The 16,173-nt window shown below is 29.7% G+C and overlaps 4 protein-coding genes across 7 annotated transcripts; 1 reads left to right on the plus strand and 3 right to left on the minus strand.

The window, feature by feature from the left end:
* Window positions 1–1,054: 1,054 nt before the first annotated feature.
* Window positions 1,055–5,402, minus strand: LOC100644047 (nuclear pore complex protein Nup107). 2 transcript variants are annotated; one of them, XM_003392906.4, is made up of 7 exons: window positions 4,748–5,402; window positions 4,188–4,663; window positions 3,903–4,110; window positions 2,967–3,820; window positions 2,565–2,882; window positions 2,238–2,489; window positions 1,055–2,146 (listed from the first exon to the last, which is right to left on the minus strand). In XM_003392906.4, exons 1-7 carry the CDS (start codon window positions 5,268–5,270, stop codon window positions 2,045–2,047), a joined length of 2,733 nt encoding a protein of 910 aa, XP_003392954.2. In that variant the 5' UTR covers window positions 5,271–5,402; the 3' UTR covers window positions 1,055–2,044. The 2 variants fall into 2 exon arrangements, with proteins under 2 accessions (XP_003392954.2, XP_020719425.1); XM_020863766.2 differs by having other exon boundaries at window positions 4,729–4,878.
* A 385-nt stretch (window positions 5,403–5,787) lies between these two features.
* LOC100644159 (mitochondrial-processing peptidase subunit beta) lies at window positions 5,788–8,455 on the plus strand. Its single transcript, XM_003392907.4, has 6 exons — window positions 5,788–5,940; window positions 6,506–6,724; window positions 6,802–7,187; window positions 7,261–7,624; window positions 7,709–7,963; window positions 8,030–8,455. The coding sequence occupies exons 1-6, from the start codon at window positions 5,872–5,874 to the stop codon at window positions 8,168–8,170; spliced, it is 1,434 nt and encodes a 477-aa protein (XP_003392955.1). The 5' UTR covers window positions 5,788–5,871; the 3' UTR covers window positions 8,171–8,455.
* Window positions 8,456–8,586: 131 nt separating this feature from the next.
* On the minus strand, window positions 8,587–10,762 carry LOC100644279 (MOB kinase activator-like 3). Of its 3 annotated transcripts, none has more exons than XM_048411761.1 (6): window positions 10,489–10,761; window positions 10,099–10,249; window positions 9,780–10,007; window positions 9,595–9,710; window positions 9,299–9,525; window positions 8,587–9,189 (listed from the first exon to the last, which is right to left on the minus strand). In XM_048411761.1, the coding sequence occupies exons 1-5, from the start codon at window positions 10,537–10,539 to the stop codon at window positions 9,361–9,363; spliced, it is 711 nt and encodes a 236-aa protein (XP_048267718.1). In that variant the 5' UTR covers window positions 10,540–10,761; the 3' UTR covers window positions 8,587–9,189; window positions 9,299–9,360. The 3 variants fall into 3 exon arrangements, with proteins under 3 accessions (XP_048267718.1, XP_012174353.1, XP_048267746.1); XM_012318963.3 differs by having other exon boundaries at window positions 10,495–10,751; XM_048411789.1 differs by having other exon boundaries at window positions 8,587–9,525; window positions 10,489–10,762.
* Window positions 10,763–11,559: 797 nt separating this feature from the next.
* LOC100644472 (mitochondrial proton/calcium exchanger protein) lies at window positions 11,560–15,678 on the minus strand. Its single transcript, XM_003392909.4, has 7 exons — window positions 15,381–15,678; window positions 14,578–15,035; window positions 14,315–14,485; window positions 13,925–14,239; window positions 13,370–13,837; window positions 12,843–13,280; window positions 11,560–12,778 (listed from the first exon to the last, which is right to left on the minus strand). The coding sequence occupies exons 1-7, from the start codon at window positions 15,436–15,438 to the stop codon at window positions 12,362–12,364; spliced, it is 2,325 nt and encodes a 774-aa protein (XP_003392957.2). The 5' UTR covers window positions 15,439–15,678; the 3' UTR covers window positions 11,560–12,361.
* Between the last annotated feature and the right edge of the window lie 495 nt (window positions 15,679–16,173).

The following is a 16,173-nucleotide window of genomic DNA, read 5'->3' on the forward strand; positions in this document are numbered from 1 at the left end:
TTTATCCAGCTCTCGCGTGAACAAAAAAGTAAAAAATATAACGTAGAATTATCGAGAAATGGTAAAACAATTGTCAACCGTTTTTTTCAACGTTTACGTGTTAGACTAGACTAATCAACAAAGTAACTCTATTAATCGTGTACTCGTATTACTGTAAAGTCGATTCAATTGTCAAGGTCCTCGTGTTTTTACGAGACACGTGCGAACATGGTTTTAAGAACATATCGAATTTTTTCATAATTTAATCGTGCATTGTGTTTTATGTTGTTCAAAGGAAAAAATAAAAAAGAAAGAGAAAGAGAAATGAAAGTACCTAAATAGTTGGAATACCAGCTTAATTTAAACGTTTTGAATGTAATGTAATCGTTGATTGCGTTTATCGAACACCAAACTACTCGCACGTGTCTGAAGTTTATGGTCATCGTGAATGCGAAAATAAAACGCTCTGGTCCAGAGTGTAAGCCTAACTGCATACAAAGATGTATACGAGTTTGAATTTCGATGTCAATGCAGTGTAGTGCATTTTAAGCCATGTATGTGTATGATGTTGCACGTGTCGTCGTTTCTTTTCATCTTATTTTTGTCTGTTTTCGATCCAACAATCTTACTCGTGGTGAAATTGATTCTACACCGAATAGATTTATATATCATCGAGCGAGAACAGATATTGTAAAAATATAAATGCTCGGACAACTTGTTTCACGACGCTACAACTATTCGCATTGCATCATTGAATATATACATTCCTTTTAAAATCTTCAAACAGTTATTTCTCTGATTTCGGTGCTATAAAAATTGTTTTCTGCGAGATTACTAATATATTTGAGGTTAATCGATCAACTTAATAAGAGCATTGTAGCTTTCTGAAATAAGTTCAACAATTTTCGAAACGTACTATCGAATCAAATTTTATTTAATTATCAAACTAACGATTAAATTTGAATATAGTAAACTTTTTCAATAACTGTCCATCAAATATGTATAAATAATTTCATGTTCTGAAATTCTACGTACTGGCTAAGAACTCTAAAATATGAAATGAAAGTAATTCGGATAAACATGGAGTAAACATGTATATTTTGGTCAATTATTCCGTGATATACATATCTTTCTAGTTTCGATTCATTGGTGAATAATTACAAATAATCTACGAAAGCCTACTTGATCCTCTGATTCAGCTACGAATGAAGACATTTCCGTGCAATGTTAACTTTCTTGATATAGTCTATACATTGTACGAGAATAGGCGATGGTTCGTTTATAATATCGGTTCATTTTTTTTTTTTCTTTCTTTTTCTTGGTCTCTTTTTTACGGAAATAAAGAGGAAAGTAAGACAGCAAATGTACGCATAAAACCATATAGAGAGAAAAATGCTCTAAAAAAAAAAAACAAGTTATGAAAAGACTGCTCTTGCCGGCAAAAAGTATCAACACCCTATGAATATAGAAATAGAGACTCCAATGTACATCACGCATCACGACCACCTTCGTTCTTTATCATGATTCTTACCTTTTCGTTCGATACATAAAACCTTTGAAAAGGTCTTCTTTGAAATTCTATATACGAATAAACACTTTTGTATGTATTTATCCACTATACGCAGATCCACGTCCGAAGGATACCAACGATGTGTATGAGATTTAGAAGTGACTAAACTATAGAGAAAGATCGTGGAATTACGATGATTATTATTATTATTCGAATGAAAATATCTCAGGATAATATATGTCCTTCATTGACCCTGAATTTCTCCGCAATATTTCACGCGTTAAATCTACAGCTTTGACAGCGCTACATTTATTAATGATTGGGTAAAAGGAGCATCTAAATAATCATGAAGTATATAATATATTATGATTATGAATTATTGAACATTGTATCAAATTTTATATTCACTTCTTGTGGTTGACAATAAACTGGTTTTATAAAAAAGCTAAAGAAATTTTCTATAAATTTTTTCGATATTAAAATTCCAATACGTTGTTTCGTTGTTACATATACGATTAAATATATTCCTTAGCTATTTATTTAATTTTGCTAAATTTATTTCGGGTATCCCCAAGGATCTTTCTTTTGATCCATTAGGACGAGAGAAGATTCGCAGATTTTCTTAAACACTTCGCGCAGTCTTCCTTTTTGGAACACCTGAAATAAATTAAAGTATCGATTATTTTACCTTTCAATTTTAGTACATATTGATCGTGTACGAACAGTGATATATAATATCAGTATGTACCTTATATAGTTGATACTGTTCAGAGGCAAGAATGTCTGCCAATTGTATACATTCAGCGTGTTCATTCATTTCGGTCATCACAGAATGTAAAAGAAGCGTAACTTTTGGAATACAAAGTTCCCGTAACTTTTCCATTTGATGCTCGCGGGTCGCTTCTTCAGGGGTACATGATTCGTCGTTATTGTTATTTGAATCAACCAACCAACCACCATCCGGGAATAACAATACGTTAAACAATAATTGTTTCACTGCCTATGAGATTAATAATATTAAAAATACTTAACAATCTTTATCTCGTATTAATATGATAAATTTTATTTCACGAACCTTCGTATGATGTTGCATCGTAGACTTCCACCTTTCCATTTCTACGTTGTATTGTGATTTTTTATGTTCATATGCGACTTTTTCGGTAAATGTCGCATATGCGGGTAACTCTTCTAACGGCGTAGGTTTTCCATGATGAAAATGAGAAAACCATTCGGCGAAACCTTCTTGGGCATCGAGATAAGTTTTATAACAAAGGTATTCCCGAATCGTTGAAGACGCTCTTTTCGACAGATTATTTGTCATTGTGAGATTTGTTAAAGTACCTTCTAGCGTTGGATATTCAGCCATAATAGCTTCAATGGAATCTACTGGAATCTATAAAAATTGACAAGCAAAAAATCACCGATTAAAAACAACTGGAGAAACATTTAAAAAGTAAAGAATCGTTCGACTTCGTACCTTATTAAAAGCTTTTCTAGCAGCGTCAATTTTTTCATTTGTCAGAAAATATCTTATAAGAGCATTAGTTTGCGACAATGCTTCTTCCCGTTGACTTTGATAAAATATTAACCAATCCAGAGCATTAATCTTGTCAACGTCCGCGTCAGTCATAGTACCTTTCAAATCAGTGGGATCGACGTCGATATTTTTAGAACGTATGCTTTCTACTACTAGTTTCGTAATTGCCTCTACGTTCAGATTGGCATCTTCTGCTGCAGCTAAGCATTTTTTCCGTTGTTCATAATCTTTTATAGTCTCCAAATAACTGGCATAATTTGTTATTTGAAGTTCTTGAGGTAACATAGCTGTATAGAAAGCGATTAAAATTGGATCATCCATTTCAATTAAAACGCGAACGTATGCCAACAGAACTTTATCTCCAATTTTATCTTTTGCATTTTTCCCAATTTGGCGAAAGAAATATATTAGATGCGCTAAAAACCTTAAGAAGTGAGGATCGCAAGACTTCGAACATATCATGTCCTCTATTTCTTCCATCAATTTTGGTATTTGATCCAGTATCAGATATTTCTGAATAAGGTGATCGGGTTTATTCGATTGTGCTCGAATATCAGGGTTTTTCGATGCGTGAAGTTCTTTAAATACATCTTTTAACGAGATCTCATTTTTCCAATAATCGTCAGGCATGTCCGTAAAACTTTTTGCCACTAGATCTCTCACTTCCCTTTCTACTTTAATGTCTAACAGTGTTTTCATATAAGCCCATAGTGCATCTTGCCAAGAAGACGCCACTTGCAGCATTTGTTGAACATTTCCACAAAGACTAGCATATATGGTGCGATAAAATTGACCTGAACGCAGAAAAATTTTAATTATAAGATGCAGCTTGTGGTAAGTCATGTTTAATAGTACAGATAATAAAACAATCATTACCTACACGCCTTTCCTGAGAAAGTTCCCAAGCGCATAATTTCCAAAGACTTCTGTTAGGATTTCCTTCAATAGGTAATTTAGAATCAGATAATGGGTTTTGATAGTTAGGATCATGATGAGGTATCCATCCTAACAGACAAGCAGCTCGCCAAGGTTGTCCACAGTATTGAGCTAATGCTTGTGCTTTCTGAAGACGACCGCAGCGAACCTATTTAAATAAAATATATTTTATATATTACATTCTTTAAACATTTTTCGATTAATTCTTTATTAAACATCGGGTACCTCTATGAACATTCTCTTCTCCATCCTTGCATCATCTTCCCTGTCTAAATCATGGAGAGGTTTTCCTTCTCTTATTGGAGCATCCGGATCTAGAGACGATACCAATGGTCTAGATGAACGAAATGGAATTTGTTCTTTGTCTTTATACATTAATAATTGTCTCACAGTATTTTCCCATGCGACTGTTTTATCTGTGAAATGTTCAGTGATTGGATATTTATCCGCTTGGTCTAATGCATTTTTCTCCAACCAGTCAATTATTAACTGGTATTCTCTAATGTAACTTTCAGTTTTGAACAAATTATCTATTACAACTTTTTCTGATATGTATATATTATTTTCGACTGGAGTAGGAAAATTGAGACTATTTATTCTATTTTGGTATAAACAATAAATAAGTCTCCATGTGTTCCTTTCATTTTCTAAAGAAATTTCATCTTCTGATATTTCAGTAGTTTCTACTTTTGACTGCATACCTAAAGGATAAAAAATATATAATTATATGCAAAATATAATACTAAAGTACAAAGTCAATACATACGTTATAATTTTCTATGTACCTCTCATTATATCTAACGTGTCTGTGCAGTTTTGTATAAAATCTGCAATAGTATTAAATACCTGTGCCTCTGAAAAGTTTGCCTGTAAACTATGTAAGAAATCATAGAAGAGTTTAGACATAACATCTCTCCAAGGTTCCCTTGCTTTTAAAATCATGCCAGTCGCACTACTATCTTCCATCATTTCTCTCAAGGTAAATTCACTTTTTTCTGAAGCAGCCATTATATCTCGTACTTCATGAGGAGCAAGCGTTAATGAAGTATCAATATCCAAAAGATCATGAGCTTTAATTAATCTTGAATGAAGATAGGATTTGCCCGACATTCTTGAACTATTGATGTCATTAAAGTTATGAGAATCATCCACATCTTTTCGTAAATAATTAGTGTTTTGTAATGATAGTCTTTTAGAAGGTGTGCTTTTTCCGCTTAACCTCAAAAATGACCTTCGTTGAGAGTTTTCTTGATTAAGCATTTGAATAGATTGCTCTAAGTTCTCATTACTATTGTTTATGGTATCCATTTTGAAACATAGACTTAAAGATTTAAAAACGTTTATGCAAGACTTCTTATTTCATTCAGATAGAGAATATTTACAACTGCAGGATATTTAACAATCGTACCGGTTTTCAAATTCACAGTAGGTACTAGTGGCGGGATGAGGATAGGGAATTATTCCAATGTAACGAAATTCCCTACATCAATATCGCATAAAGTTCACGATCAAGTACGAAACATGCACTTTTTTTATATTTACGCCGTAATGTATTGTTAATATGTAATATTTAATATGATTATGTTTTCTTCTCTCACGTCGGACATGTATGTTAAGAAATAAAAGTATTACGCAGATTTTATAAAATGTAATCAAGTAATAATCTCCTCAGTATTCTCTATTTTAAAAGAATCAACTTTATATCATTTATACTATATGAAACTTTGTACAATTGGATTATTATCATAATAGATATGGATTTTGATGTATTGTTTCAACATTTATTTATATATATATACATATATATATAATATTAAAAAGTGTGTCGAAACTATACTCCTCTAAGCATCAGTTCGAACTCTACCACCATACTCGTCGCAAGGTCGTACAATTGTAAAGACTTAAAGAAATGGCGACTCGTCTGCTTAAAGTTAGTTCCGCATTGCGGGCTTATTCTAACAAAACCAGCCTCGTAAAGGTAGTAAAATTCAAGTTCTATCATAACGTTGCTATTATTATCAAATACTAACAAAATAATTTCTCGAACTTTACGTTCCATTCAACATGATTTTCTCAAGCTGAGGAACCATTGAATCCTTTTACTGCTTACGTAATAAGAATGAACTTTTTAAATGTTTGTAGAAACAAAAGAAATATGATGAATTATTATTAATGAATAGCAAATAGAATTCAGTAAATCGTGTTCTATGATATATATAGAAATATTTGTATCAAGCTATCATAACCTTAATTCACCTTGCACAACGGTGTCGTAAACAGAGAGAACTTTAATTTTGACAGATATCGTTTTCTATATTATTACAACGATCAAATCAATTTCATTTCAATAATTCATAATATTATCAAATTTACAATTTGTACAATCTTTTAGTTATTATTTCAGCCTATAAAATTAGTTTTGTCAAGATTATTATTATTGGTATATCTTTTAAATAAAATAAACCAGCATAAAATGAAATTCTTTTACACTTTTGTCCTTTTAGTTTTCTTTGTTATATGTCTATAGTTATATTTAATATCAGGTACCAAAACAATGGCAATCTACATCAGCATCATTAAAAGAAATATTGGTGAATCAACCACCAACACATGTTACAACTTTAGATTGCGGTATGAGAATTGCTACTGAAGACAGTGGTGCACCAACAGCTACAGTGGGGTTATGGATTGATGCTGGCAGCCGCTTTGAAACCGATGAAATTAATGGAGTTGCCCACTTTATGGAGCACATGGCTTTTAAAGTAAGTAATGGTGTTCAAGTTTACTTGAAATAAAATGTTAAAAATGACAATCAAAATGAGAATGTAATTACAAACAGGGAACTACTAAACGTTCACAAACTGATTTAGAATTAGAAATTGAAAACATGGGTGCTCATTTAAATGCATATACAAGCAGGGAACAAACAGTATTTTATGCTAAATGTTTAGCAGAAGATGTTCCAAAAGCTGTTGAAATTTTGAGTGATATCATTCAAAATTCAAAGCTTGGTGAAAGTGAAATCGAAAGGGAACGTAGTGTTATTTTGAGAGAAATGCAAGAAGTTGAAACAAATCTGCAGGAAGTTGTTTTTGACCATTTACATGCTAGTGCATATCAAGGCACACCTTTAGGCAGAACGATTCTTGGCCCCACTAAAAATATTAAAAGTATTACAAGAAACGATCTTGTTAATTATGTTAAGCAATACTATGGTCCACCTAGGTAATTGCAACTATCCATAAAATAATTTTATTATATATATATGTATTTAAAAATTATTGAAATATCTTCACAGATTCATTTTAGCTGGTGCAGGTGGTGTAAATCACAATCAACTAGTAGATTTAGCTCAGAAGCATTTTGGCCAAATGAAAGGACCATTCTATGATGAAATTCCTCCTTTGTTAGAACCATGCCGTTACACAGGATCAGAAATAAGGGTTCGTGATGATAGTATACCTCTCGCACATGTTGCTATTGCTGTTGAAGGTGCTGGTTGGACTGATCCAGATAATATTCCTCTTATGGTTGCAAATACCCTTATGGGAGCATGGGACCGTAGCCAAGGAGGAGGTGTAAACAATATAAGTTTCTTGGCTGAAGCTTCTGCAACTGATGGATTATGCCATAGTTACCAAAGCTTCAATACTTGTTACCAAGTACTTATTATTAATTTATATTACTACATATGTATATAATATTGTACATTAATCATGTGTTAATATGAGATATCTTCTTTATAGGACACAGGACTTTGGGGCGTATACTTTGTGTCTGACCCAATGGAAATTGAATGGTTTGTACATAACGTACAACGTGAATGGATGCGATTATGCACGTCAGTGACTGAAAAAGAAGTAGAACGCGCGAAAAACATTCTTAAAACAAATATGCTCCTTCAATTGGATGGAACAACTGCAATCTGTGAAGACATCGGCCGGCAAATGCTTTGTTATAACCGCCGCATACCACTTCACGAACTTGAAGCTAGGATAAATGTAAGTAACATTCACATATTGTTAATGTTTTAAATACAGTTCTCATATCAATAAAATTATTTACAGAGCATAACTGCCTCAAATATTCACGATATTGGCATGAAATACATTTATGATCAGTGTCCAGTAATTGCAGCGGTTGGACCAGTGGAAAACTTACAAGATTATAATGTCATTCGTTCCGGCATGTATAGATTACGAGTGTAAACATGTTACCATCAATAAATTTAGAACAAGTTATAAGTAACACAGATTTTAGCAAAGGAATTGGAATTAAAGTGAGACTATAAAAATTCAAACTTTTTGTAACTATAAAATATAATCATAACTATAATATAAAATTATTATTGAAGCTACACAAAAAAATGTTGTATTTAATCTTTAATGTGATATTTTATAGTCTTATTTTAATCCTGGTGAATAAATAGTACATTTCCAAATCATGTATTATCTGGCTACAATATAACAATAAATTTATCCTCGAAAAGTTTATTTGTTGATTTGTAATCTGCAGTAAACGAAAATTGTATATAATAAGTGAAATTATTTCAAATAGTCATAATCCATTTTAAGTTATTTATAAACAGAAAACAAGTTTTTATCATGGAAATTGGTTTATTGTGTTTTATTAATTTTTAAATTTGTACTCCTTTTTTCTTTTTTTTTTTTTACAATATGCGATGTTATCTATTTTTATCATTAGTACAGTGTTATTCATAGAAAATGTTTTTAATTTTAAATGCAATATATAAGAATATTACACAAACATCTTAATGACGCAAAATTATATATACAAATATATTTTATAAAATAATTTTATAAATACAATCTATTTATAAAATTAATATGTATCATAAATAATCTATTTATAAAATTATTAGTCTATTTATAAAACTCGACGTATAAAATTGCTTGAGTACAAGTGTTAATCTGTACATTTAAAGATACATAAACTAATTTTAAGACATACAATTGTAAAAACATGACTTGTATGTTTATACATTAATTGCTTACTGTTACAATTATTGTAATAATTGCTGTAACTATTTACGCACAAAAAGTATAGATTTTCAAAATCTAATTGTTTCATTTGTTACGCATTTAATATGGCTAACCAGGAAGAGAGAGATATAGTTACATTAATAAGATATCCCAAAGATATCAATATTATAATTAAAGAACTTAAGCACTGTACACAATAAAGCATTTGTTGAAATTCTTTGATTCTGTAAATTGCAAAAAAATAATATTATCCTGTGGTATCCTAGTAATAAAAATTTTGCAATACTTTTTGAAAGGCAATAAAATTGTATGGTCATTGTCTATTTTACTTACATTAAAGCAAATTTGTTTCGTTCTAATTTGATTATGACTTCATGCAGTTATTAAGCTTACAACTATCTAGCATTACTTGATGGTGCTGTTGCTTGTGTTGGTGATGCAGTATCCTTGCAAACTTTAGCAGTCATTTCAGCCAATGGTTCTAATTCTTTTGTATTTATTAATTCAAATTCTGTTACAAAATAGTAAAAGTGTTTGTAACATGTATTTACATGTGCTTCCTAAAATAGAAATATTTTAAATTATATTTTAATATGATAACATTTATTGAGCATGTACATGAAACTTACTGCTCCTATTGCTACAATACGATCAAAATGATGTATATAGACATGAACAAAAACTCTGAACAAACGTGTCAAAATTTTCCTACAGAGTGGTACAAATGTTTTTGGAAATGGTACATCTAAAAAGAAATTGTAACATATATAAGTTATCAAATTACAAAATATTAAAATTTTTTAAAACTTTATACCTGTTGATACGGGAAAAATGGTTTCATTATTAATTTGTGCTTCAATCCAATCCATAAGAAGGCTAACATATTGTGGTGCTGGCAGTGCAGTAGGTTTTTTATATTTTTCACCATCTGCCCATAAGTATTCAAAACGAGCTCCGCCACTCATTGTTGGACAAGACGCAGAATCACAATATTCAGATACAGTACCATATATCAGATTTATTCTATTAAAAAAGTCTACCACTGAAATTATATTATTATTTATAAAGATTATGACCTTTTAAGCCTTTTTGTTATATAGTAGATAGTAAGATTAATAAAAAATTTCAAATACCATGAACTGCAATCCAATCGTTCAGATCTTCTCCTGGTGGTAATTTCACAACAGATCTCAAATTAATTCCTGAATTCAATGAAGCTTGTGCTTGTTTATGCAAAGAATATCGTAATGTGCCATGAGCAAATTTTTTTTTTGGCCTAAATGTCTGAAATGTCAAATTAAAAATCCATTATTAAACAAATTTATTTTTAGATATCTATACGGTGAATAAAGCGAAAGATGTGGATTAAAATTTAATTCACAAAACTCTATGTAAAAAACTTTATAAAGTTTTAATAACTTTACGTAGTTTAAATAGAATGCATTTAAGTATAAGAATTGATCGGTAATATCAGGTTAGAATTGTTATTATATTTAAAAAAAATGTAACAAACAGAAATTTACATTCACCTTCCCTTTTTGAAAAAATTCCATAAAACCACTTAACGCAGTCATTATGGTTAAATATACACAAAACCTGCACCTCTTTCGCGAGTAGCGAGGTAACCGGTAGTACAAAGTATTCACTCTGTCTTCTTACATGTGCTAGAAAATCCTTGTATCGTATGTATGTATAAATCTTCACTACATTTTATTATTTTTAATTTATTTACAAACATTAGAATGAAGATAAATTGCTGAAATATTTATCATATATGTAATATTATTTCCTTATAAATAAATTTTAAAATTAGTGCTCGAATCAAATATACAATAAAATGAACAAATATAAGTGATTTATGATATATGATGATACCTTTAAATGTCTTATTCATTGACCAAGTAGTTTATGTAAAATTCACATTATTACAGTAATTTTAAGATATCTTGAATATGTATGATTAAGATTTTATGAAAATTATATTTATTTCAAGAAAAAATTGCATCTAAAGATAGAAGGATTTATATATATATCTAAAGTTAAATAATAATGTACAAAATCAAATGGATTTAAAGAAATTAAATAATTGCAAATTAAAAATGTAAAACATCGATATTTGAAAGAGAAAAGAAAGCATAATAAATATCTCTTATATTCATATATATAAATTTATTTGACTTTTTTTTATTTACGTATATAATTTTCTATAACTCATATAAAACATAAGATACTAAATAAATATAATAAAAATGTGAGTGAAAGATATATATTAATGTAACAATGATAAATATGTAAATATGATTATTGACTTAAATTTGAAAAAATTGCTGTAACTTTTATACAGAAATGCTCTTATTATATAAACTAGGAGTTTGATGCACTAGTGTAAAGAAGTAAATATTTTGCCCTGAGCATCATTATCATCCATATTTTTCCTGAAATAAAATAATTGTTACATGACAATATACATATATTATATATATCTTATATAATATATATATATATATATATATATATATATAAAATACATATATATATTACATATATATAATATATAATATTTATTATTCAATTTTTCATATAATATATAGTACTTATTAAAATATTGTATACTTTATTATATAATCTCATCTTTATGTAATTGGTACATACAGGTAACCACTAGTTCTCTGTTGTATACTTAGCAATTAATTATTTTATTTATAAATGTACATTTTGTTTTAACCTTGATTAAGAAGCTGTTATACAACAAAAGAAATGACCTATTATTTACGGATTATAATTCCGTAATAATCAATAGTTGAACAGACGGAATGATCTCTTTATGCTATTACAGTATTTTGTAATTAGATTTTATTGAAATAAAAGCTGTATATTTCTATCGTATTTCATTACTAATCATCAATATTAGTAACATTATCATGACATACAATTTGACAAAGCATTTTTTTACATTGAAAGTTTACATGCAAGATATAGTTTTTGTGTCCAGCACGTGTTGCCTAGAAAATTCATAAAACAAATGGTATATTGATGCGATTAAATGCATCACAGTCTTCAGAATTCAAAATCTGTTTTAATTTCATAAATATAAAAATTATATTAATATTTTGTTTGTCCTTAATCAGATGTTTTAAATCTAAAGACATGCAAGTAACAGTAACATTTACCATACAGTGCGTTACTACATACATGAAGCTAATACAGCTGTTTTTCTCGCAAACACTTTTTACTTTACAAGTTCGTTTACAAAAAAAAAAAAAAAAAATTATAATAATATCGTACTATGGAGGTAGAAACATAATCTAAAGATGAAAACATAATTTCTAAATTAGTACCCAGTAAAAGGGTTGTATTCATAATTACATACATTAATCATATTTGTTTGTGCGGTTATTACAGCTGTTTAGAGCCTTCCGCTTTTTTTTCAGGTGGTGGAACACCGGGAGTCAACGGAGGATTTCTGACTGGGTCAGAATTGGAATTACTCTTAAAAACTGCAGCTGACTTCTCTCTTTCTTTTTCGGATGAATGTGCAGCAAAACTTTTATTCGATTCTTCAACAGTTTCTTCTAATTCTTCTTTGCCGAAACTCTTCTCAGTCGTCACTGGTGTAGCAGGAACTGGTGATTTAGGTGGAACATATTTTGTTTGAGTACAATTTCCATCTTTAAGTTCACTTGCATCTTTTTGTACCACTTTCTCGGTCTGCCCCTTCTCTTCTAAGATTTCTTCTTTATCAATCAATTCAAGTAATTCATCTACTTGCTTTTTACTTAACTTAATATCTTCTTTACCTATTAACTCCACCACCTTAAAATTACAATATGCAATTAGTATAAATTTTCGTTATTCAATTCTATATTATATATTATACCTTTAAGACGTCTTCAATTTTTATAGATCCGTCCCTATCGTCGTCAATTTTTGCTAGAATTTCGGCTATGCGTTGTAATCGATGCTGATCAGGTACATTTTGAATTTTTTTAATTACTGAAATTAATTCATCTATCTTAACTAATTCTTCAGCAGTTTGTGAAACAGTAACTTCCTCTTCGCCAACAGTATTCTTTTGTAATTCTTTCATTTGTTTTTCAGATTCAAGTTGTGTCAAGACTGCATCCATCTTATTAATCATCTTATTCACTTTCTTAAACAAACGTGTAGCACCTTTGGATACCTTAATATTTTCTATATCTTCTTGGCCTTTAGCAGCTGCTTTTATTTCATAAAGTTCTTTGATATCTTCTTGGTATTCTGCCATTTCTTCCTTCAGCTCTTTTAATTCTTCTTTTTCAACAGACATTTTCTTATCCTTTATAAAATTAGATACACAGTTATCTCTCAAAAATAGTAATAAAAACTACTAATTTAATACTACCATAAAAAATAATTTTCACATACCTTCCCCAGAGAATCTAAAGCCTGCTCTATTACTTTTACATCTGAATTTGTAATCTCGTCGGTTTTATGGTTTTGGAAAGCAACAGTGGTGGTTTGCGGTTCTTTCTCTTGCCGCTCCTCTTCGATTTTACGTTCCTCCATTTTAATAATTTCAATATTCGTTTTATGGTCCATCTTACCCTCTTTCTCTCCTATTGCACCTTGGGTACGTGCAACAACAGTATCAGGAAGGGCAGAAATGGTAGCCTTCAATTTGTCTGACATAGGTATCGTTTCGGGGACCATAAGCGCGCGCGAAAGAAGCAGTAACGAAGGTGGAACTTTTTTATTTAGACTTAAGTCTAACCATTGAGACAATTGTTCCTTTAACTTGCTATCTGGTAATCCGTACGCTCGCATTCCACGGGCCCTACACGCTTGTTGTAACTCAGTTCTAGTAAGTGAGTCTATACCTTCTTTTTCAATTAGCTGTAAAGATAAATATTAATTATTATCATATTAACATTAATTACTATTTCCAAAAAAGCTTATTATGTGCATATACATAATAATTACTTTATCATCTGCAGTGAGACTTCTAAGTCTCATTCTAAGTAAAAATCGTAGAAAGTTTGATGTTCCAAGAGTTTGTACATCCAGTACTCTACATAATGCAACTAATTGTGGTCGAGTAAGAGAATCTAATGTAATCTCGTCTTCGAAAAGTTTGCTGAATTGCATAATTTCATCGTTGCTGGCTACAGCACCAGATGACCGTACTTTATAAAAAAATTCGGCAAATTCTTTGGCTCTTTTCGATTTATAACCAGGTGACTGCACTGCCATATCGTCCAATGTCTTTTGCAGAAATTTCGCCACTTCAATTTTCATCTAAAATTCAGAAAATTATATACATATGCAACTTATTAAGATGACAATTGTTACTAAATATTATAGAGATGATACCTTCAGTGCTTGTTTTAGTTTATCCTCTTTCTCTGTTGCTGTTTGGAAAGTAGATGGTAATAAACCAGGGAAAAATTTAATAACAATTGGAAGTAAAAATTCCATGAAGGGTACAATAATAAAAACAGAGAAAGGAATAAGTCTGAAGACATCCCCTGTTGTTTTTATAAGCTAAAAATAATTAAGTTAAATAAATCATTAAAGTAATTGAATGAATATAACTTATAACTATCATTTATAATTATACACAATTTGTAACTTACAAGTCTATGTTCTCTTCTACTAAGTTCTTTACCCTTCAAAATTCTCCATATCAACTTTGCTGAAATTTTCATATCAAGACCTAACAACCTAAATCCATGATAATAATGTATAATTTCTCCTTTGACTTTTTGCCATACAGTTAGCTTTTCTACTTTTTCCACTGATTTTGAACTACTTTGAACAATAGATTCTTGTGCTTTATTTTTTATTTCTTTTTGTTCCTTGATATTTCTTACAGTGTCTTCCACTTTGGAAGATGATTCTTGACCATGCCAAGTTGGTGTAATATAAAATGAACGAGACTGTACATATGACAAGTTATTACTATTGCAGTTCTCTGTTATCGTTGAATGCAATAATAATCTATTATTCCTGGTATCTCTTCTACCCATATAAATAAATGCTAAGTTACCATTTATTTGATTGGTATTATACCACAGTTTAAAACCGTAATATTCTGTAATAAATATACTTTATAAATCATTTGGATGTAAGATGAAGCAAAGCACGAGTATAATTCAAGATATTTTAATATTCATCAGTTTCAATGACATATATATTGTAATAATATCGATGTAATATCTATTTCACAACATAACCTACAATCGGAATAATTAGATAGATCATTAACAAAATGTCAATGCAAAGTGAAAAATTTATGTTAATTTGTCACCGATATTAATAGCTTTAACTACAAATTCGCCTGTTACATAAACATAGTGTGTACAATCTAGAATATGTGTATTAAAAAATGTTACAATTATTATTCAATTTATTATCGAATAAAAATAATTGTACATACGGCGAATTGCTGTTCTGTGGCCAGATACCATCCTTTTTGTATGAATTAAAGAATTCATCTTGTACTACAATATTTTGTTTGTAATTTTTGTAATCTTTCGAAGCCGTTTTTAACTGCAATGTGATAAAATACTTCACCGTCATACATTTTCCAACTTGAACATAGTGATGAGAGAACAAAGATCAGCTAGTTGTTAAACTAGTGTATTACTATTTTTAGTGTAATAATTAATATCTCCGTTAATTTCGATCTAGGATTACTTCTTTCAATATATTTTCTTTTTAGAAGTATATTTGCAATGAAATATACATCATAATTTTTCCGGAAAAATAGTTTTTGTTTATTTATAGTGTATTCTTAACCGTTTAAGAACATACAGGTAGCATTTTTAATGCAAATTAGTTGCACGAATGAAAACACATGAACTTCTCTTCATAAAATATACATTATTGAATGATTTAATAAATACATAAATTATAATTAATTAAATATTATTTTACTTTTAAATGTATAATATATTTTATATTTTATGTACATGTATCTTCCTTAAATTTTCTCTTTATCTTGTTATCAATTTAATATCAGAGAGTGAAATATTAAATTCTCATCGAAGGTATTTAAATGGTTTGATGAATCTTTTCTTTTATCTGGATTTGTTCATTACGATCTCCCTAGATTACAGTCATCTCTACTGCTATGTGTCATTATGTATCATTGATAATATGTCAATAATATGTATAAAATATATATTTATTTACAATGAACCATATTAAATAAAACCTCAAAAATGAAG

This window comes from Bombus terrestris, chromosome 1 (genome assembly GCF_910591885.1).
Source record: "Bombus terrestris chromosome 1, iyBomTerr1.2, whole genome shotgun sequence".
NCBI classification, from domain to species: domain Eukaryota; kingdom Metazoa; phylum Arthropoda; class Insecta; order Hymenoptera; family Apidae; genus Bombus; species Bombus terrestris.